The following is a 24,312-nucleotide window of genomic DNA, read 5'->3' on the forward strand; positions in this document are numbered from 1 at the left end:
CTGCTGGGAGGAAGCACCTACAGTAAGGCTCCTTTGTGCACCTCGGATGCAACAGTCTGTCACAAAAGGAGCTCTCCTGTTCTGTAACGTCTTCGTTCACGGGGTGAGAGACATTGTGCAACAGTGATGCTATTTTATCCAGAGTGATTCTGCTTCCGGTCGCCTGAACTGGGTCAAGGGAGCAACCCAGGACAGAGCTGGCCATCCTGAGGAACATATCGAACACAATTATGTTGTGCTGTTCCACTACAAATCTGAGTTTTTAAGCATCCTAAAGGTAAATGTTGTCATTGTTTTTCTCTTAAATTACAAAAAACCAAAAGCCATCTTAAGTCAGTAGGCTTAAACATGGCACTGACTAAAGACTTTGAATTTTATCACAATATATTCTGGTATTCTGGTATAGAAGGTCCATCTGCTATGGACCTTCTTAATCTGATCTTCTTGATTCATGCAGTATAAGTTTTGATAAATAATAACATATAATGCAGACCTTTTTGGTATAAATATATACCAGTCTATACCTCACAAGCAAATATATTACTCTGAAAAAAATAGTTTTTTTTTCCATTTTCAGTACAGTTTTTTTCAGTGCATCATTACTTTCAGTTTTTCAGGCTTTTAATCAGATTATTGTCTTAGTATCAACGAAGCTGAAGTTGGTTTCCAATTCCAGCTTCCAATAGCTAAAGGGCGATTCCACTTAATTTTTCATTACCTTCCGCATCTTTAATCAACTCTAGTTTAAAAACTACTACACCTAGACACTTCAAACATGAAATAGATTATTCTCCACTTCAAGCTGGATATTTAAAATCATGTTTGTGATTTGTGAAACATTTTTCTGATTTGTGAAAACTCAAAGTTCGATTTTCACCATTTTTTTTTCATCTGGATCACACAAGAGCTGCTCTAATTCCAAAACTACAAGACCTAGACTCTTCAAACCTGGACTAAATTATTCTGCTCTAATAGTAGAATATTTAGAATCATGTTTGTGATTTGTGAAACTTTTATCTGATTTGTGAAACTTCAATAAAGGTTGATTTTACCACTTTTTTTGCATCTGGATCACACTAGAACTGGTCTAATTCCAAATCTGCAACACCTAGACACTTCAAACCTGGATCAGATTATTTTCAATTAATAGCAGAATATGTAAAACCATGTTTAGGATTTGGGAAGTTTATATTCAGTTTATGGTTTCACTCGGTCGTATCGTTTCCGTTGTTTTACCACCTCCGCGGACAGGTCAGGGAAGAACATCACATAGCAGCCATTATACATCACCTTTCCTTTCAGACTGGCTGCTGTCATCACTCTCATCTTGTCTTGGTAGTTTAGGGATTTTATGATGATCACTCGTGGCGGGACGCCTGGAGAGCTCTGCCCCTGCAGCCTGTGAGCCCGTTCGATAATGGGGAGAGATGGAAATGCATCCCGCCCCAGAACCTCCATCAACCAGTTCTGGAGAAAAGTTGCGATGTCCCCTTGCTCTGTTTTCTCGGGTAATCCCACAAGTCTTAGATTAGGTCTCCGGTAGTCATTTTCGAGCACATCCACCTTCAAAGTGAGCTCTTGGATTTTCTTCTTTAAAGACGCTTCTTTGTTTGTTAGCGAGGCAACGCCATCCTCCAGGTCACCAATACGGGTTTCTGCAGAGGTAAGCCTCTCGAGGAATACTCCAATTGTGTCTTTAATTTCTTGGTTTGAAGTTAAAATCTCACGTAGCTGCGTGGAGAAATGAGATTTTAAGGCTTGGATTGTTTCCATGAGGTTAGTTTCAGAAACCTGGGAGCTAGCGCTAGCCCCCTCCATGTGCTAGGTTTCCAATTAGCTGCTAGCGTCATCTTCGGCTCCCTCTTTGGGGGTTGTTTTCACTTTTAACTTGTTTTTAATCGGCATCTTGGAATATTGAATTGAGTCTTTTAACTTATATTCTTACAAAAAATAACTTAGCAGTGGTGTAAATATCCAAAGAAAGGAAATATTGGTCGGAGCTCAGATCCCAGCAACCAACCGCTCAGCAAGACGCCATAACCGGAAGTCGCTCCCCCTGATTTTTAGTAAACTTTTGCACAATACTCTATTTGAGATATCAAAAAAAGTACATGAGTCATTCATTTGAGATGAAAGAAAATGTGTAAGTTATTAACCTTGCTAGTGCATTGACACTCAAGAAGATTAATAAAGTGTGTAAGAATTTACAAGTATTGCTGAAGGCTAAGCTTTATATAATGAACTGTTGTGGATGTGATGTCTAGCTAACATGGAAAACAAATAACTGCTGTCTTCAAACCATTCATTAAATTAGATGGTTTTTTTATATGCTGCTTTGTGGGACTAGTGGCCTTTATTCAGTTTTCAGACAGGAAAGCAGACAGAGAGAGAGCCAGATGGTGGAAGATCTGTAGCCAAGTATCCTGAAGTTGTCGATCTCTGGACTCATAAAACATGAACCATTATCCAGCATGCTGGCCACCCTGGACAAACATTTGTCCACAGCTGTCTAGTAATTTCTGCATTCATCCTTTTATCCATCCAGATTAGTCTTCCAGACCAGAAAAGCTTTCCGGCAAAACCAGATTACCCTAACAGTGTGTGACGACGACATTAATGGGGTGATCTGGCTTTCCTTAAAGCTTTGTGTTAAGATTGGAGATGGTTGGATCAGTTTTGCTTTGATTGAAAGACATCCAAGAGCCAAGTTGGAGACCAAGAAAATCTGTCACAGACTTCACTGTTGAAATGATGGAGGCTTTTGTACTTTGACCACCTTGAATTGTTTTAATATTCATCTTCAAATTGTTTGAAAGGTTTAAGCATTTCTAACTCAACTGAAAAGACACAATCATGAACGTTCATGCGTAATGGTGGCTGTAGTATTATGGTTTGGCCTGGCTTTACTGCTTAAGAAAACATCTGGCCAGTATTTCATGACCTTAACCTCAAGCCCCCTTGGACTTTAATGTCCAAAGCACATCGTTCCATCTTCGGATGGTTTAAAAACGCAAAATGTCCACGTCTGGACCTCATCCTGGTTGAGATATTGATGCACGATTTACACAGACTATTTATGCTCGTAAACCCTCCAATGTGAGTCCAACTGGAATAGCTCCTCTGAGCACGCCGAGCCAAAAGAAAAAACACAGGCAACAGCTATCTAGGGCCCAATTAGCTGACACAGGAAAGAATCGCCTTCGTCACAAGAAGCGATCATAGTGTCATGTTTAAAACCGGAGTTCAGATTTTGACTAAAACTGTTTATTCAATGAGAATACAATGTTGAATAGAGTCGTAAGCTGACCGTCTCTTCATGCTGCCGTCTACTCACCTTACACAGTTTAAATTGGTCAATGTGCCGCTTACGTCCACAAATATTTCCCACCAAGTCCGACCTTCACCACTGTTAGTTTTATTAATATCACAAAATGGAGGTAATAATCTTGCTCTAGAAATTCTTTTGGTGACTTCTGTCAAGTTATAGAATCACCAAGAGGATTGCAATTGGGATATCTAAAGATATCCCAATTAGGACTTTTTTGGTCCAGAATCATTATAGAAAAAGTATTTCCTGATAAAGAGCTGTCTATTCAACACCGCATTGAACCCAATGCTATGCTCCAAAACTTAGTGGTTTTTAAGAGCGATAAAATAACACACTGTTTTTGTCAGAATGACACGATCTACATTACTACTGTGATTGTCTCCGGCTTAACTCAATCACTAATAATGTTGATGCTGCAGGCTCCATTTTTGCGGACGGTCACAGATATTTTGTCTCTACCCTGGTTTGACAGGACAGACTTTTGTTTCTAAAGACATTTCTGATGGAGCAACAGCCTTCAGTGAAACTATGCCTACTTAGCTCCATTGTCAACTTTAACATGACATTATTGCGTTGCTGATAATTCTGCAGCTTGTAGCCAAGCTCATTATTTTTCGAAAACCCCAACTCTTTTGCACTCAAAATACAGACAGAGATCGAGCTGCAACAGCCGATCCAGTCTCTTTTTATCTGAGAATATTGTAAAGGTAGAAAAGCATGCAGATTGTCATTCTGACAGAAAAGACTAGACTGCAAAGCCAACCTAATTTTGCAAATCATGGATACAGAAAGGTCATGATTTTATATATATATATATATATATATATATATATACATATATATATAGGTTACCGCACAGCTCACAGAAACTAACCCAACATCAGGGTATCAACAGTTAAGTGAATTATTTTCTTATATTTGTATTTTTTGTTTGTAGAACAAAAATAGGCTGAAAATAGAGCTTGCAAGATTATAATGACAATATCAAGATGACTAATCCACCCTTTCTGACTATTTTCTAAAGTTGAAACGTCCCCGCCACTTTGTGATATTTAGCATCTCATACACTAAAAATAAATCTCAAATATGGGCATTAAGGCCAGTGGAAGTCTATCCAACAGGCCAAAAATATAATTTGCATCCAGAGGCTACATGCATGACTTGAAATTCAATATCCTGCCAAATAATGCGTTGGAGCTGCCTTATGTGATTGCACACAATTGATACTGAGGATGGAATATATTTTTCAGCTAGTGTATTTAAGTCCACCTGTTGTCTTTGTTCCTCGTCAAGTCCTTGTCTAATGTCAATATGTCTCTCGTTGCTGCACATCTGGTCTCCTTGGTGCTTCCTGTGTTTCCCGTGTTTCTGGATACCTGTGCTGGATTAGTCATTAAATATCTTCTAAAATGTCTGTCTGGGCCTACGAGCGTCTTTCTCATTGCCTACAACCCCATATCATGACAGAGAGAAGCTAGTATTCTTTTAAAAATTGTTTACCAGTTGGTTTAATAGTTAAAATACAAGAAAAGTGAAAAACCAACGGACTCATAACCAGTTTACAGGAAAGCATAGAAATGGACTCGTTTATCTCCTTCCCGGCTATCAGCAATGTGGGCTGCTGACGCTGTGCTGCTGTTGGTGTCAAGCTCTGTTACACAGAAAAAGCTGGAAGACATTACGTTCTGTCTATTGTTCATGTTTCCGCACCGTACAGAACAAATGTGTTCGAGTGGGTCGTTTACAACCCATCAAATATGGAGCGGCAGCATCATTTCTTTGGGATCATTCTTTATTCTATTTTTATGCTAACATGTAAAATTATTAAACCAAAATTATTTCTTTGTAGCTCTTCTCCAAGCAGGCAAAATTTATTGTCGCAATTTACAGCAACAGCAAATGTTTGTAAGTTACATTTAATTTTACTTTTAAATTATTTTTAAGTCAAGTATGATTCAAAATTTTAAACCTGATAGAATGATGAAAAATCCCACTTAAATGAATGGTTTTAATATACCATCTTCAATCTAAACTTAATATTTAACCATTAAAATCCCTGTTTTAATCCCTAGCCTCCTGAAATATACTCTTCTGAAGTCCGTCATGGCGGTGACACAGTTGCAAAGGGTTAATAGTTTGAGTCATGCAGAACTGACTTGACCGTTTCCATAGCAACGATCAGAAGCAAGACTTTCCCCCAGAACTGCAGTGACTCATAGTAGCTATGACCTCATCTATGACATAGATCAAAGAACATCTGAGGTTATGAATGCTTGGATCTCAAAACAGGAGGTTATATCCAAGCATCTCTGGTTCGTAGCTGTGTGTTTTTTAGCAATTTTACCTATGGAACAGATCGTAGCCACTGTGTTTTTCCCCCTGACGTTTAGTGCTGGATATTTGATCACCACAGGGGTAAGGACTATTTTTAATAAGATACTTCCTGGCGTAACATTTGACACAGCTAATTACAAGGATGAGTCAATTGAGTATGATGAGTTCGATGCCTATCTCTTCAACCCTTCCCCGATTATTAGGCAAACTTCCCCAAAAAGCCAAAACTCTCAGCAAACTTCCCCGGCTGGGAAAGTTTGCTGTGGCCCATCAGGCCACTGTGGGAGTTTAAAGTCAGATGGTTCTGTAAACTCACAGCAAACTTCCCCGGCTGGGCAAGTTTGCGGTGAGTCAGACCATCGTGGGAGTTTTCAGGCCGATCACTCAGATCGGTCTGAAAACTCATTTCAGACAGCTCTGTCTGAAACCTCATATCGGACGACTGTGTCTGAAATGAGTTTTCAGACAGATCTGTCCCCGGCTGGGGAAGTTAGTGGTGCAAAGGAGGCCGTTGAGACTAAAAGCTCAACCTCCGCACTGTCAAAAGCGGCACTGGAAGACCGGGCCCCAGAGCAAACGTCCCCGGCTGAGGACGTTTGCTCTGGAAAGAGGAGGCCCGATTACCAAACTTTAACATCTGTGCTTCAAAAAAGGGCGAAGGAAGAAGATATTTATGGTGTCCGAGCTCTGAATAAATCTAAATATGCCGCCTGCAGTACTTGTGAGGCCAGGGCTAAATATCAGCCTAAGCGTCATGATAGAAATTATTGTTGCTCGTTATCTTAACTTAATAACTTGAGCAAGATTCAGACAGACAGGGCCTCTGCCATTCCTTGACTGATATATTACATTTCATATCTTCAGACTATGCCTTTCTTTTGGGTTCTGAGGATGTCTGGGAGTGGGCAGTTGGTAGAGCTGTTGCCTTGCAGCAAGAAGGTTCTGTGTTTGATTCCCAGTCCCGGTCTTTCTGCAAGGAGTTTGCATGTTCTCCCTGTGCATGCGTGGGTTTTCTCCGGGTACTCCGGTTTCCTCCCACAGTCCAAAAACATGACTGTCAGGTTAATTGGCCTCTCCAAATTGTCCCTAGGTGTGAGTGTGTGTGTGTGGTTGTTTGTTAGTCCTGTCTGTCTCTGTGTGGCCCTGCGACAGACTGGCGACCTGTCCAGGGTGTACCCTGCCTCTCGACTGGAACGTTAGCTGGAGATAGGCACCAGCAACCCTCCTGGCCCCTCTAAGGGACAAGGGTGTAAAGAAAATGGATGGATTTCTGGGAGCTCTCTTTGATGCTATTATCGAAGTGTGATATTAGGCACATCTTCAAATGATAATTCGTTGCCAATTTTTCTACAGAAGTAAGAGTAGGTAATGTTAGAGATTTTTGAATACTCAAGACAAAACTTCTAATTTGCAGAAATTAAAAAAATATATATTTGGGATGTTGAATTTCTGTTTCAAATCTTCAATGCTGATCCCAATCCCTTTATCAAGTAAGTCTGCGATTTTGCATAAGCCTTTAACATGTCATGTTTTAAAACCCATATCTTTCCTGCCTGGTTCAAATGACATATTGCCCCAGATCAGGGAAAATTGGGATAATATTGGTTTTTCATTTTTGAATTTATATACATCGTACCATACTCGGATAGTGTTTTTAACAAATGGGTTTGAAGTGTTTTTTAGTAACTCTTTGTATTTCCTTGAGTATAGATATAAGTTTAGGGGCAAGGGAGTGGTGTTTGTATTTTCTATATTTACCCACAACAGAACAGTTGGTGAAAACCAGCAGGATGCACTAAGAGCTGAGTTTAGTCTGTTGTTCCAAATGAAGTTGTTAAGGTTTTTTTTTAATTTTAGTAAAAAAAAAAACCGTCAGGAGGATTAAGGGGTATAGCCTGGAAAAGATATAGGAATTTAGGAAGTACATTCATTTTAAGTATATTTATACGGCCAATCATAGATATAGGTAAGGTAGACCATCTATCAAGTGATTCCATTATTTAATTAATCACTGGTGTGTAGTTAGTAAAACCAGGTCATCTATTTTTGGAGTAATTTTAATGGCCAAATAATTAAGGCTGTCTTTTGCCGCTTGAAATGCAGTGTGAATTGGCGGATTGCGTCTTTCAGCCTGATTTAAAAATAGGATGGCGGATTTAGCTTCGTTAAGTTTATAACCGGAAATATAACCAAACTTATTGATAGTTTTAAGTAGTTGAGGGATTGAGCACTTCAGATTAGACAGCATTAAAATAATGTCATCTGCAAATAGTCCAATTTTAGATTCAATGCTTTTTATTCTGACACCCTGTTTTGATTGTTCCTTATGGCAATAGCCAATGGTTCAATTGCCAGAACAAAGAGGAGGGATGAGAGGGGACACCCTTGACGTGTTCTCCCAGCTAGATTAAATGAATCAGATACAATATTATTTGTTATAACTGAGGCTGTGGGTTTATTATAAATTATTTTAATCCAGGTTATGAAATAAATACCCAAGACAAATTGAGATAAAACATTGTATAGATCAGTGGTTCCCAAACTTTTTCTTCTGCGCCCCCCCAGTGGTTTCCAAACATTTTCTGCGCTCCCCCCTATGGATTACAAATGGCTGTCTGGTTGAAACGATGTGTGTGTGTGTGTGGGGGGGGGGGGGGCGACTTTTTTGGGGGCAAAATGAATGTACATAGCTGAAAATAGACACCAACATCGGTAGCCTACAAGGTACTTGTTAAGCTAAAGGTTCTGTAATGATATTAGCTAGTCATCTTTTAGCTAACATTACCTGCATCCAACAGCTTCACTCAACTCACTCGGTTAGTTTGGAGGGAAAAACTGTGAAAAGTTCTTTGCGTTTTGCTGGTTTGCTGCCGTGATTCTAACACAAACCTACGTAGCTCCGCCCAGCAGCAGCAGGTCTCCTTCACAGGTGGAAACCCAGCGCAAGCGTTGTAGCGCTCATGTTGCGTTTAAAGGCGGCTCGGAAAAACAGGTTACAACATGTTAACAACGGATTAAACAGTTTTAACTGCTGATAAAAGTGACAGAGGACACAAATATGGGAAGTGTGGAAGCCTCTACTGTATCAAATTGACATAGGAATAACAGAGTTGGCCATTCTAAGGTAAAAACCCAGCGCATACAGTGTTCATGTTTTTTTTTTTTTTTTCATCCAGACAGCTTCCCCCGCACCCCCTGCAATGACACGGCGCCCCCCCTAGGGGGCACGCCCCACAGTTTGGGAAAATCTGGTATAGATAATTATGTTCCACTCTATCGAAAGCTTTTTCTGCATCAAGGGAAAGTAAAGCTGTATCGGGATGTTCATATTTAGCATGGATTATATTCAGCAGACGATGGATACCATGGTGGGTTTGCCGCCCCTTTATAAATCCGTTCTGATCAGGTTCAGAAAAGATGGTAAAAATTTCTCAAGCCGAAGTGCTAGTACTTTAGATATTATTTTGGCGTCAGAATTTATAAGAGAGATCGGTCGAAAAGATTCACATCTGGTGGGAGGTTTTCCAGGTTTGAGTAGTACTGTTATGATTGCATTTTGTAGAGAAGGAGGTAATTCTTTAAGGGTATAACTTTCTGCAAGCATATTATAGAGGGGCTGTAGTAGTTTATTTTTAAATATTTTATAAAGGTCCAAAGGGATCCCATCTGAACCAGGTGTTTTTCCTGATTTTAAATTATCCATTGCATTTGAAAGTTCATCTATAGATAACGGGATATCCAGCTCTGATTTAACTGTTTCACTAAGTGTGGGGATATCTATAGAGTTAAAAAATGAATCAAGTGATATGTGTGCTTTATGTATATAATTTGGAGTAATAATCTTTAAAGAGATCGTTAATTTTTTGAGGATCAGAAGTATTTTCATTTTCAGTTGTAATTTCATTTATTGCCCTTTCATTCTGCATAGCTTTAATGCGCCAGGCTAGAAGCTTTCCTGCCTTTTCTCCTTGATCGTAGTGGGATTGTTTCAGCTTGAATATCTCTGATGAAGCTTGGTTAGTAGATAGTTTGTTATATTTTGCCCTTAATATTAGCAGTTTTTAATTTTAGAATCCTTTAAATTTATCTCAAGCTCAGTCTCTTTAATTTGTTCTTCAAGTTTTACCATCTCCATGAAGTTTCTATTAGTCTTATTTCTTGTGTAACTTACCATTTGACCCCGTATAAAAGCCTTGAAGGCTTCCCATCTAATAGATGCTGTAGTCTCAGATTTATTAAGGCTGAAATAATCATCAATATTTTCCTCAATATATTTGAGAGAGCTGGGCATTTGCAGCCAATGGGGTTTTAATCGCCACATAGGATTACATCTAAACGCAATTAGGGGTGAAAATTTAAGCAAGCATAGTGAGTGGTTGGAGATTAATACGCTTTCATAGGTACAACCTTTAACTCTGGCAACCAAAGAATTTGAGATTAGGAAGTAATCTATATACAGCTATAGGTATTATAGGTAGTCGAGTGACAAGAATATTCTTTCTTTGTTGGATTCTGAATTCTCCAAATATCTTTTCAATTTAGTTCAGACATAAAATGTTGTATAACTCGTCTACTTTTAGAGTGGGATAAATCTAATCCTGATGATCGGTCAAGATTAGGATCTAAAGTACAGTTAAAGTCTCCACCAAAGATAACATCACCATGGAACGCTGTCATGGAAAGAAACAAATTTTTGTAAAATTCAGGGTCGTCTATATTAGGACCGTACAGGTTAACCAAAATAAAATTTTGGTTCATCAGTGAGGTATGGATTATTATGAATCTCCCAATAGGATCAGTAACAACTTTTTTTTATACAGATAGGCAAAGATTTATTTATTGCCACCCCCCCTAAGGAGAAAATGAGCTTGAAAATACTTGACCTGGCCATCTTTTTCTTAGTCTTGTAATTTCACTTGTAAGTAGATGTGTTTCTTGAATAAAAACCACTTTTGGCTGGTATTGTTTAAGTCTATTCATTACTTACATTCCAGGAGATCACATCAATGATGGACTCAGGACTCATTCGCTTAGTATCACTTATTCCCATATATCCCTACGAGGCATTTTGATTGTTTTTATCCTTATTTCTGGCTCTACCTTCTGATTAAAGGGCACTCTGTGCTTTGTGCACATAGAACTAGTTCGGTGAAGAAGAAGAAAAAAAACAACCTTTTCCCAATTTGTTGCATCTTTTACATTAGAGTTTAGTAATTTTCTGCCTATAGTTTAGTCAGAGCAAGCTCTTGAGTTGAAGAGAGACGCTGAGAAAATGGAGCTTGAGAAAGGGAGGTGAGGGTGCCAGCGAGGCTGTTGGAGCTCATGCTGAAAATATTGAATCCAAGGAGAACGTCGGAGTCAAAAGAGAAAATGGGTGTTGCAACGTAGCGCAGAGTGAAAGTGTTTAAAAGTGGACTGGAAACAGACGTGGAAGCTTTTAGTAGTCTGCCATTATTTTAAAGAGCAGACTTTTAAATAACAGACAACAAACCACCCTCCTACATGCGCCCGCCGGTCGGCGTCCTTCTCTAGGTGTGTGTTGCTACGCGTGAATGCAAGGGTGGCCTCGCTGCGTCGGCTGTGCTGTATCGAGCACGGCCGTGGCGGCGCGTATCACCGGCTCTCTCAGGCTTCTTTTCTTAGAGCTGCCGAGGAATCGCCTAGCCTATCGATCCACTCGCATGTAAACACAGTATCTTCGGTCTCTGGCTCAAGGTATGTATACACAAGAGATACTCGGAGGGGGTTGGGGGGAGAGGAGACGGTGTGTACTACACAGCGTGTTCATCCTCTTCTATTTTTGTACACAGCTTCTGTGATTTAACAGCTCTCCTGATAGCTTCTGGTGAAGTGCTGTATAGGAGAGAAAAATATCCACCGGTCAGCTTAGTTTCACTGTGAAAACATTTGTCCTGAATTCTCCACATGAATAGAGTCGATAAAACCTTCTCATCAGTGTTAATAATGCATGTGACTTCAGATAAAGTGGGCTTTAATATCACATCATGCCTGTTTTTTATAACGTTGTCCTTGTTTGATAGTGTTAAGCCGTTGCTTGAAGAAACGTAGGCTTCGAGAGAAAATGGCTGCAGCAGCAGTTCAAATGTCACCCACATGGGATTTTGTGCCTCCTTTTGTCGGTGCTGAGCTTGGCGGTAGCTGTGAGTAAAACAAAATCAAGAGCGGCGCTGAAGGGAACGTAAGTGGTGATTTTAAGTGGTTTAAAGGTGACTAAGAAGAATATCCTGTCCCCTTTTGGTGCTTTAAAATCGTCTATGATCTTGAAGCACATCACATCTGTATTGGGTTTTGCAAAAAAAAAAAAAAAAAAAAAAAGTAGTAGTATTTTGGGGATTCGTACAATAGAAGGAACATGCTAATTGGTATTCAGGCCAGTGCTGTCACAGCTTCCCACTTGGTTTCTTTGCTGCGCGCAGATTCTTCTCCGTTGCCACAGCACCAGGCCCCGGTGAGAGTTCCTCCGACGTCAGCAGCGAACCTGTCCGCTTTCAGAAGCCCCACTAAATCCACATGTCCAACAGCACCAGGCGGTTAAATTGGAGTCTTTTAAGCCTGTCCTCACTTCTATTTTCAGCCACCTTCTTTCTTTGCCTTTCAGGCCTTTTTTGTTCGCATTTAAGGGCTGGCATGGCTCAGGCACAAGTGTTCCGCATGCTTTCACTGTCGGGTAATCGGATCCCACTTTTAATGAAAAAGAAGTGCAATTATGTTCGCATCATGAGTTATAGGGCTGTCACCTGGTAGCATTGTCTCATCGCTTCCTATCTTAGCAGGTTAATGTATATTCCATTATTTCAGATTGTTTACCTCTTCAGGTATCATTTGCTTTGACAGGTTGTTCACATTGTTTTCGCAGAGGCTGTCAGCCAATGTGTACATTTGTGGATTTAGTGAGCAATTTAAAAAAAAAAAAAAAAAAAGACTGGAATTCAGCAGGGACTGAAACATTGTCTATTTAATTATACTAGAAATGTTGCTGTGCTGGTGTTCCTGCACACCAAGTCACAATATGCTTATAGAACGAATTGGAGGGAAATAAACGACTGACTTTTGTTAATTAATCCAATCCAACTCTGACTATGAGGTAAGAAAACTATAGCAGGATTTAATTATGCTTACAGCTCTGATATTAAAGATGTGTATAAGTCCTTGAGATAAATTCATCTTGTATTGCAACAAGATACGATGGACCCCAAACAACAACCATCTGCGATTAGCTGAAAGCTACATCTATTTGAGATCCTTTCTAAAAAATGCTTGTTTCTACCAATTTTAATAGTTTAGCCACCATATATACTTTCCTGTGCATTTAAACGCTCAATGGAAACCATTTTTGCGCCATCGCAGAATCTGCCACAGTCTTCTGTTTCCACTCTTGGTGGTAAAGCCAATCAGTGGCATGGAAAATAATTTTACACTCCTGGATTGGCTTCTCTCCAAATGCCAGCCAAAAGCGTGTCAGGTGACATTGCTCCTTGGCATTTAAGCTGCCCAAGCCGCATTTACTTTCCAATATTTAAGACATGATGTACAATCTCCTATAATTTTACATCAGCTCAAAGCCAGATGGACCTGGAGAGATTTCTTCTTGGTGAAATCTCTCCAGATTTTCAAAAATCCTAGACTAATTTCATCTTCGTTTCAGTTTTCTTCACAGGATTTTGACAGGATTTATCTGAGGACTGCGAACCCCATGGCGAATGGTTGCTTTACTGTTTGCTAAGCCATTAGTGTGTTGATTTGGCCATATGTTTGGGGATATTATCCTCCTGAAAGACCTACTGATATTTTCCGTTTTCTGGCAGAGGCCACTAAATTTTCATTTTATTTTAAAGAGAAAATCTTGGCAATACAAGAATTCATAACAGCAAGTGCAATATTCACACCATGCCTAACTGAAATGCTTGTCACTGAATAGACCTGTCTTTGAATCATATGATCAAAGCGCTCAATTTCAGTCAAATTCCCAGTAGAGCTGAGCAGGTGGTAGGAGATGAAGTGTTTTTCTGGTGTCTCACACAGTCAGTTGGCACAAAGCCTGAATCTAATGGTTGTACTGAGGACTTGGTGAACCCGAGTTCTGACTCGATTCCTGCAAGTTTCCTTATGGCGAATTCACACCAAATGCGTTACGCGCTTCAAAAACGCGTCTGACTTTTCTTCAAGTTCGATGCGTGTGCACTTTGAATGCAGACGCTTGAAGGTGCGTTTGCACCGAATGTGATTTGAGCGCCTGGTTTCCATTCAGAGTCTATGTGGAGGCGCACCGAGGGCCCATCAGACTCGTCAGAATTGCTCTAGCCGTTGTTTCCCGTTGCTGGCTTAATTGCCGGAATCTGCGCTGCAATCTACACTTTTGATGCATCAAACTCTTCAAATTGCGCCGTGCTAGACGCTCGAAATGCACCACGACGGGCCCTCGACGGGCCTCCACGTAGACTTTGAATGTAGACCAGACGTGCAAAGCAAATTTGGTGTGAACGCACCATAAGACTGAGCTTTGGAGACCTTGCCATCCGTGTCTGTTATAAGCTTGAGTTTTCCTCCAGTTGTTTGTCCTGTTGTTGTTTTGACTGTAGTTATCAGCACGTTCAAGCCAATTTGTTATATCCTGACTTAGCAAGGTGAACACAACCTTACTTTACAAGCATGTTTTCTTGTGTTTCCCATGAAATGTCACTTTACGTTTACACTCCTATGTCAGACAGGAGGTCGTCACATGTCTCTAATCAAATAATCCAAAATTAATGGCTACATCTCATTGATTTCTTAGTTACATGCGTTGATAATAACGTGTCCTCAGCGTGTCTTTCTTCTGACTGGATTTTATCCAGATAAAACAGGTTTTGAAAGAGATGTGTTGACTTCACAGATATGTACATGAATACTAATGTCTCCATACAAAAAGATTTTTGAAACAATCTTGAGATTAAATAAAGTAATGTTATGAAGATTACAGATTCCTCTTAAGTGGTTGCATTTGTATTTTATTTGTATGTTTCTGTTCTCACCGTCCCCACTCGTGTCCTTGGATAAGCTACTGAATCCCACTGAGGCCCCTCACAGTGTTTTCCTTGCCTAAGATAAGCATATTTTAAATGAACACAAGATAATGTGCATATGAGAATGATGGAGATAAAAGTGACAAACACGCAGTAATTGCTGCAGCTCTCCCTCCGACTTCGTCTTTTTCCTCTCTCGCAGTCTCAGTTAGCACACTTTTCAGTGTGAAGAGGCTAATAAGCTCACCGTTCTGCACTTAACGCACCTGAAAATAGCACGCCCGTGTTTATGCGCAGCCTCTCGCAGTCGTTAAAAATACCGCCCTATATTTGGAGAGCGCTGTTTGGCAACACGCGAGGCGCCCAGTCGCAACAACGCCGCATTGTTAATTTGTCTGACCTTTTGTTTTGTCTAGCTGCGGAGTGGGAGGCTACCGACTTGAAGAAGGTGGAGGAAGCCTACGAGACAGTCAACATGGAAATAAGGTAAGGGAAAATAAAGAATTAGAGGGGGAGGCTAGCTTCTGTTGTCACATAGTTACGGCTGAATATTGAACACTTTGCACTTTGCGTGGATGATGCATTTACTTCTCACTTAGCTACTGTAAGCAAATTGGAAAGGCATCCACCCAGGACTTAAAATAGACTCCATCCTTTTGTTCTATAGGAGTGTGGAAAAGCTGCACAGTAATGAATTTGTACTGTGTGATACCTAAGGCTAATTTTAATGAAGAAAAACAAACTCTATTTGTTGCCTACTGTGCTCTGCGGGGCAGGCCTTTTCTCGACTTATTTTCGGCAGCCCCTGTTTCAGCTATCACGGATTCTTAGTGGCACATTTAAGGATGATTATGGCTCAAATTAGCATTGAAAACTCTGTATTTTTGTTTAGTTTTAAGTTTTCTTTTTCAAGCAGAAAACATTTCACCTCCAGTTCTAGTATCACCCGGAGGAACTAAAAAAGTGTCACAAAGCCTGGTTAAACATCAGGCTTTTATGCAAGAACTGAAACTGTGATTATCTTTTTCACCTTTAATTTGACCTGCATACTTTATACTTTTCCCAAAACACACGTCTTAAAGGGAGAAGACAATGAAAATGCTGCAATAAACAGCTTCCATAAGTGTTTGTTGAAGCACCTTTTGATTCAGTTGAAGCTTCCAGTCAAATTCGATTAGCATGCCACATCTTGACTTGCCAGTTTTTGCCCACTTTACTTCGCAGAACGTTTACCAAATATGCTACATTTTGAGGACGTCTCTTGTCAAGAGCCTTCTTCAAGTGACCCTTCACATTTGCTGCCAGATTAAGTTCTTAACTCTCCCTAGGCCTTTGTAAAACTTTGATTTTCCCATCCTGAAGTCATTCTTTTGCAAAGTTTGATCGATGCTTTAAATTGCTGTCGTGTCAAACGACAAAATCCCCCTCCATCTTCAGCTTTCTAGCAGACACATGAAGGTTCTTGGTCGACACCGACTTGCGATTAATAGAACTACTCAGAATCGCAGGTGGAAAAAGTCTGGAAGTTATTTCCCGTTAGCTTTGAGTTATTTATACTGGTTTCATTTTCTTTCCACCACAACAAGCAGTGTGAACGGTTGGTGTGGACTTTTTAAATCCATGCTATGCAGTAACTATGTTGTGTTCACAACTTTGGAAAAAGTTCCAGGTAGATTTTTTTTTTTTTTTTTGCAACAGTCTTAAAATCACCCTTCAAATTTTGACAGCAGATGCATTGAACTGATTATTTTCAAAACCCTCATTTTTATTTCAGTTGATTTGTCTTCTCTTGTAGAAGAATGGTAAAGAGATAATTTCCCATGTCTTTTTTGTTGTTTTTTTTTACAACTGCATGCACAGTCATGCAACAGAAAGGCAGCAAAACCTTGTTCCCTTCCAAAGCAACATAAAACATGCAGACATTCGGAGGTTTATCCCCGTTACATTCCCACTGCGAGATGTTTCCACAAAGCAATGGCTGGTTAAGTAATTTCTGAGGCCCTTTGGGCTTGCAAACAGTTCATTACCATTAAAGAAGAGAGTGCCAAGTACAGTGATGGCAATTACCAAAAGGTCAAGATGTTTCCACAATAAACAAAGGCCTGTATGAGGCAAAAGAGGAAATAATAACCTGATTCATATTGTTGGTCTATTTTGCTCTAGTCTCTCTTGTTCAGACCACAATCTGCTATGTCCATGTACTGTATATTAATTGTAATAGCACTGGTGTTAAAATAACAGATATCAAATACAAAAGTCAGTTTTTTGTATATCAATATACAAAAACACCCAACAGATTCCATTCTGTTATACCTAATAAAGTAAAGAAATGCTAAGCACACTCCACCCAGACCCAGTTTAGCAATAACGTGATATTAATCTCTTAACATCGCCATGCAGAAACTTTGAGACACTTGGTTGCTTCTCCAAGTCATTGCTGAAGTCTTCCCGTCTTGACATGGTGTTAGCGCACAGCTTTGCGCTTCAGATAGCATCCTGCCTACGTCTGTGCTGTGCGATCAGTCGGTCACTTACCAGCACCTGGCTAATTTAGCTTTTAGTTTTCAAGTCTCGTTCAAGCAGCAATGGCGTACTTGGTTTTTCCTTTTCTGGTTCGTCTTTGTTCATAAATAAAGATGGTTAGATTCGCGTATGCTCCCTGGTAAACCCCATATTATTTCTACAATGTCCCATCACATTAAACCTTCAGACTAATTGCAGGTGTTCTCTTTCCACCGTGACTGTGAATTCAAAGTACTCGCTCCGTCTCTCCCTCTTTCTCTCTCCCTTTCTCTCTCTCTTGCTGCGAAGGGAAATTTACTCATAAAATGATTCAGTGCATGACCTGTGCCCTTACTGCGTATCACATGCACATAGGGTTACGCAACCTCCATTGCTTCTTTGACCCCGATTCATCCCCCAACACTACCTTACCTTATCCAGAATCACCTTCCTCAGACATTTGTTAACCCCGTTCACATGTACGCGGTATGAATATTTAAATGAGGGCTCTTGCACCGTTAGAGATACGGCTCACTTGCCTTACATGTCATTAGTGAAGAAGAGCAGTCCTCACCGGCTCAAATAATAGAAGACAACGCATAGAAATGGGACTTTAAGGGGCTACCTCATCAAACACTATGCGAGAAATCAGTTACTAAAACAGGAAGGAGAAATAAAGCCTCTCTGCCAGCACAATTCAAAGGCACCCAACAGTTTTTAAAGCAACCTTTAAACATTCTTTGTTGTGCTGTGCATTTTTGCTACTGAAAATATTTCACAAATTGGGTTTTAAGCCCTGCTTAAATGTGTTTAAAAATATAAATTTGTAGCGGAATCGTAAGTAAAGGGAAGTAAACTTTGTGATTTTGTTCTCACAGTGATCTTCAGAAGAAGCTGGAAATAGACTACGGGACAGATTGGGAGTATTTATTTCTGAACGGCCAGTGCTACAAGCTGAAAGTGTACGAGTAAGTACAGACTTTGTTTTATCACCAGGGGTTTTTTATCTGTGGCCCGACTTCGGTGCTGACAATATTTCTGAATAACAGGTTACATGTAAAATATTCTACCTCGGAGATTCAGTTCAGTTTATGTACCGCCAATTCACAACAAAAGTTGTCTCAAGGCCCTTCACAAAAGAAAACGGTAAGGCTTATGTGCTCACAACCTCACAAAGCAATTATGAAAGTATTGGGAGAAGTCGCTTGAAACTGATTTGATGACCATGTTTTAAGAACCTAAACAATCAAAAGGCATTAAACAGTTGAACAACCACAACTCCTTTATAGATCATTGTTGGGGCTATCGTCGGTCTGTGTTCAGACTGCTCTGTTTTAGCAGCCGCTCTGCAATCGGCTATATTATTTGGAGCTTCAAAATAGTAAATAGTAATATTCTAAAAATTATATGAAATGGACTTATTTAGGTTCTGCACAAAGTCTGGTTTAGTTTTTTCATTACCTGAATTTGGTGCGTGGTTGTAAGCAAGCACAGGAAATGGTAGTACTTCTCTTTCAGCCAGCTGACCAGGAGTGTGCCTGAAGTGGACAGAAGTGAGAAAAGGCCTGTGTCGCTACAGTGGACAGGCCTCAGGTTTATTTGAAAATATGAAGCTAAGACGGACGTCTCTATGGATCCAGCGAATCAGTGTGTTAATGACTAATGAAATAACACCACTAGGTAAAGTCCACCTTACTGACAGGTTGTATTTGTGGGTCAGTAGAGGTTTCCTTTTGCTTTTGACCCACTTAGACTTATTTGGTAGATTATAACATAGTAACTTTTTACAAAGTGACATTCAAAAAACAGAACTGAAGCACCAATCTTTTGGCTTGATAGGCAGCCTGGTGCAACAAAAAACGATGAATTGCAATGACAGGTACTTACTGTTGTTTATTCCATAATGGAATAAATTACAACATTTGCAAATTTTCTGTTGATGGTTTCTTCTTCTTTTTTTTTTTTTTTTTTTACATAATATTAGAATCTTCTTATTTATGGTAATGCTAATGACTCTTGGGTCCCTCCCAAAGAAGTCTGGCTTGGACCTCGTCCTCTTTGCAAGTTGGCACGCAGCTCACTGGACTGAGATGTGAGCGGGTTTGAAAGAATCAGCATGACAACCAGAGGCTGAAAGCTATCTTATTTTGTGCAGCTGTAAGAAATAAAAAGCCGTCTGTAACAAAAGGGAAGCGTCTCAATAAAGACCTCCCCATTTAAAGGTTGATAATCTCCAAGCTCCAAGTCACCCTGGAGAAGGCAAGCAGCTAAATCAACTAAATTTAATCAACAGAATGAGCTTCTTTTACTCTCTCCCGCTGCATCCCTGTGGCCCCTGCTGGGGTAGAATCTGTTCTCCTCAGGATTGCTTGCCAGCTGGAGTTTTAGAAGCCTGTGGGTGGTTGCAGTTTAAAAAGAAAATTATCTGAGATCTGCACTATTCTGTCTGCACAGCAAATACACGTTCCAGGCATCTGTGGTTTCCCCCGTGCGCCGATACGCCAAAGTGATTCGTTTGCTCAGTTTGTCATTTTAGAATCTGAAAAGCACGGGTGCAGTTTCTTACATGTGAGCATAAAACGGGTTTGTCTGAATGTTTTTTTTTAAATATAGACAGTAATAAAAATGTGGTAGATTCAAGAGTGTGGCTGTTTTGAAATGGCTGTTTCTGCCAAATTAGCTGTAAAAACGTAACAGTAAGTAAATATACATCTAACAATGTGTTTAATACTGGGGGGAAAAAAAGAGTGGTGGGATTAAACACCCGTTTATTAAAATTGGGAATCATACTGTACTTGAAATGTACAAGAGGGATTACTTTTTCTTTCGTTTGAAGTCAGCGTAGATCTATTTATTGATAAATAAAACAACTCTTCTCTAAGCCCTGCTTTAAGATTGTGAGACATAAAATCTTTAGCTAAAATACATGTGAAATGATTGCATTTTGGGAAGCTGAAATACTTAAGCACAATGCTACTTGATGCGCTATTAGCCGGCGCTTACAAAGCACCTGGTCCAGGAGCAACATTACTCGTCCTGGTATCTATAGGTGCTGGTCATAAAATTAGAATATTGTGATAAAGTTCATTATTTTCCATAATGTCATGATAAAAATTAAATTGTCATATATTTTATATATGACAAAATATATGACAATATATTGTCATATATTTTATATATGACAATTTAATTTTTATCATGACATTATGGAAAATAATGAACTTTATCACAATATTCTAATTTTATGACCAGCACCTGTAATATTGGAACATTTTTGGAATTCTACTTTTGAAAATGTGGATCAATGTGGAGACTCCCTATGCTAAGCTTTGTTAGCAAATGCATGTAATGAACAGACATTGAAGAACATTGGAATCCTCCAGACTGATGTTAGTAAAACTCCAGCTTCAAAATATATAAAGGTAACAGGCTGAAGAGCAAACACAAATTTAGATGAACTTGTCAATACAAACTGTTTTCAGATCATGGTCCAGACCTGGAGAATCTTACAAGTCAGCTGACCTGAGTTTTTTGTTGAGGTTCCTGGGGAAAAAAAAAAAACATTGGGTCGTGCCATAAAATATTTTGGAACATTAATAAGGCAGTGATGGATTTTGAGTTTAATGTTCAGTCAGTGTTGCCTTAGTTGGACCTTTTGGTCATGCGATTTAGAGAAACATGCCGCTTTCCTCTTCCCACTTCTCCTTTCTACTGCCCTGCTGGCATCAGATGCCTTGAGATTTTTTTTTTCTTCCTGCCTTTATATAAGGAGCACAATAAACACCAATATCAAGTTTATGGAAGGTTTCTTGACCTACCAGCAGACTCTCAGCAATGTACCGGTTCTCCTCATGTCTCCCCTGCGTCCTTGCTGTTTGCCTTGAACTGTGATCTTAAGATGAAATGACATTGACAGACACTCAAACCCAAAGCTTTCTGTAGCTCTTCCTCCTGTACCAGAGAGCAGCAGAGTAGAAAAATAGAACAACGTTCCAGTTTCAAGTTTCTTTGATCATTTTTGGTGTTAAACCATGTCAAATGTGATTCTTGTATTTTTCTTGTTGCTAACTGCGGTGCATTATTTCAATGAATGGGAAACGCCGGTTAATTCCTGCATCTTTCTGTGCCTGTTCTGTTTGAGGATACTTGCTTTTGCCTCGCAGTGAATGTTTTCACATGTTTGTCATTATTCAACCACAACCATCAATGTTTTCTTTATGTACTAAAGTACCATATAGCTGTGACATGGAAAGAAATGTATACATTGCGATTTTTTTATTGAAAAGCAGTTCAAGCACAGTGAGCCTCTGTTGACGGTAATTGTCAAAGCTTTGCCACACATTCTCAGTTGGATGTAAATCTGAACTTTGACTAGGTTATTCCAACATTTGATCAAAACGATTCCACTGCAGCTGTGGCTGAATGCTTAGGATTATTGATAGATGAACCACTCTAGACGTCTCGAGTTTTTCAGATCCTTTGGCAGGTTTGTTTCACAGGCAGCATTTTGCACAAAAAGTAAGAAAGTTACGTTTTGGTCTCGAATCAGAGGAGACCAAAACTTGAATTTACTTCTATAATGTCTTATGGTAGAGTGTAAACAGCGCTTATTGAGACAGTATTTAATTTTTCTTTTTTTTTTTTTAACTCTTTCATAAAGGCTAGATTTGATGGGTATCCTACTGTTGTCCCATCAGCAGATTCTGACACTTATAGTGTGCATCTCTGCAGCTCCTCCAGTGTTACCATGGGCCTCCTTTCTGCTTCTCCGATTAATCCTCTCATTAATGGTCTCATTGGCCTCCTGCCCAATACAGGATTGATTTCAAGCTTTTGCTGTTGGTGTTTCATGGTCTTATTTCCAGCACCTTAAACAAATCCACACCCTAAAAGGAAATCCATATTAAAAAGCAAAGGTGTTTGTGTGTATATTTTAGCTTCTGGAACAACCTGCCTGTCCACAGTAGATCTGTTCAGAGCATCATTTATTTCAAGAAACTCTTCAAGACCCACTTTCAGTCACTGGCTTTTAACCCTAGTTAATATGAATAAGCCAGTTTTATTCTTGAACTTATGTTTTTATGTATTTTATAGACTTTCAGTAGTCAGTTATCTTCTCTTTGCCATGTATATTGCTTGCTGTCAAGCACTTTGGTGCAGCCATTGTTGCTATAAAGTGGTGCATAAATAAAATTGAGATTGAAAGTCCCTGGCCTTTCAGTTTATGTGGATGACTGTGTCTTTGTAGGTTTGCATATGTACCTTAAATGTTCTCTTACCGACTGATGGAGTGAGTATACTTTGTTGATTCTTTTACAAGAAATTTGTGAAAATCATTTTTGTTTTCGCTCCGCTCCATAACTGTGCACTATTTTTTGTTAATATATCACATGAAATCCCAGTAAAGTACACTGAAGTTTGAGTTTGTGTTGTGAAATAAGGTGAAAAACTTCAAATGGTTTATGAGCTGTTCCTGTGTCTTGTTCCAAGTGACTTCTTTCAGCTGGGTCTTAGACATTTTATTTGTTATGGTTTAAAATATTCGTACTTTTTAAAAAAATAGTGAGAAAGCAGAGAAAGAAACAGGCGTTTGTTGTTGAGCATTTTCAAATGAGATGATTAACGGCGGGATCCGAAGCGTAGTGGCGTTTTCCACATTGCTTTCTTATCAGTTTCTCAAAAGACCTTAAACAAAATGAAGAAATGCTCACATTATTTAATAGCCTTTATTGCATACTTCTAAGCAACCTTTCTCCAGACTTTGTTTGCCTTTTGTTTTATACTATAAGACCGTTTAGGGGTTTAAATTTCACCTCCGCAGAAAAAAGTAAAATCGCACAAAAAATAATTTCATTTCATCCAGAATGCTCTTCAGAGGGTTGATGATCCTTTATCACGAGTTAGGACTTAAAAACCTCAAGTTTCTGCCAGGGAATTGGAAATGAAAGGGACAATTCAGGCGACACAGCCTGGCTCAGCGTGAAGGGAGTCCACCCCATAATGAGGACTCGGAGTTCCCCCACCTACAGCGGAGTCTAATATTCCTCCTGTGGATCTGTTGACACTCCTCAAAGCAACTTAAATCGAAAGGGCTGTGATTTATGCAAGACTGTCAGGTCAGATTGACTCAGCCTCTGCTCTCATGTCATAAGAAAGTACAGCACTTCTGTGAGTCACGCCTGCCAGTGCGACTCAGCTTCGACAGAGACGAGAGGAGGATAACGGAGCACAAGTGACACTTCCAACTGTCTGCAGAACATCACATGGCCTTAAGAGCACCGGGTTCTTCCAGACACAGCCGGGAGGGACTGCTCTCAAATAGGCACACGAGTCCTTAATGTGTTCGCTCGGAGAAACCTGGAAATACGAAGCCGTGTGCTGTAGATCTACTGAGAAGATTCTGCAGCACCAAACCGCAAATACTGAAAAGCAGCTGTGACTGGACTGTAAGGCTCTATTAAATAGCTTTCAGTTGTTTAACGTCAATTAAATGAAAGAAATGAAAGTTAAGCGAGCCAAACAAAGTTTATGTTTTAAGCTTTAGATGCTTAGTTTACATTTAAAGGCATGGGAATCAAATTTGTGACATACTTCTTTTAAGGGTAATGAATAGGAGTTATTATGATTAACATAAATTATGAATGTGATTCCTGGCGCTGTTAATAGGAATGAGGTGACTTGCATCAAGGCAGCCCAGGCGATTGGACAGGAGCTCAAAGTTCCTTTACATCTAAAGCCATGGTTGTCAGATCTCAGAATAAATCTAACGTTAAATAAAAACTAGCAACTATCAGTGGTAGCCTGTTCACTAATTATCAACATGAGAATACAGAACAGGTTGTAGATCAGTCAGGAAAAAAAAAAAAAAAAAAAATATATATATATATATATATATATTTATGCAGATTCCTAGTACCTCGGTTGTATGAAACCTTTACAATGTTTAAGATGCATGAATGGCCTGAATTTGACGTGCCTTAGTTGCTTTTGAAGTAAATCTGCTTTGTCGCATTACAAGCCCAATACTCCCTTTCAATCTTGCTTCATTCACACATCTTGTATTTATTTATGTTCCCTGATGAAAACAACTCTGAAACGGCGTAAAAATGGACCATTGAGGCAATG

At 39.5% G+C, this 24,312-nt stretch overlaps 1 protein-coding gene across 2 annotated transcripts in view; it reads left to right on the forward strand.

Moving 5' to 3' along the window:
* LOC106923590 (glucosidase 2 subunit beta-like) overlaps positions 1–24,312 on the forward strand; it is a 166,001-nt gene that overhangs the window by 104,815 nt on the left and 36,874 nt on the right. For both annotated transcript variants that reach the window (XM_088016138.1, XM_088016139.1), the window contains exons 11-12: positions 15,102–15,171; positions 18,066–18,155. In XM_088016138.1, coding sequence (XP_087872264.1) covers positions 15,102–15,171; positions 18,066–18,155 — 160 coding nt within the window. The remainder of the gene's footprint in view (positions 1–15,101; positions 15,172–18,065; positions 18,156–24,312) is intronic.

This window comes from Poecilia mexicana, unplaced genomic scaffold (assembly GCF_051168715.1).
Source record: "Poecilia mexicana isolate PSO_F unplaced genomic scaffold, ASM5116871v1 scaffold_18, whole genome shotgun sequence".
NCBI classification, from domain to species: Eukaryota; Metazoa; Chordata; class Actinopteri; order Cyprinodontiformes; family Poeciliidae; genus Poecilia; species Poecilia mexicana.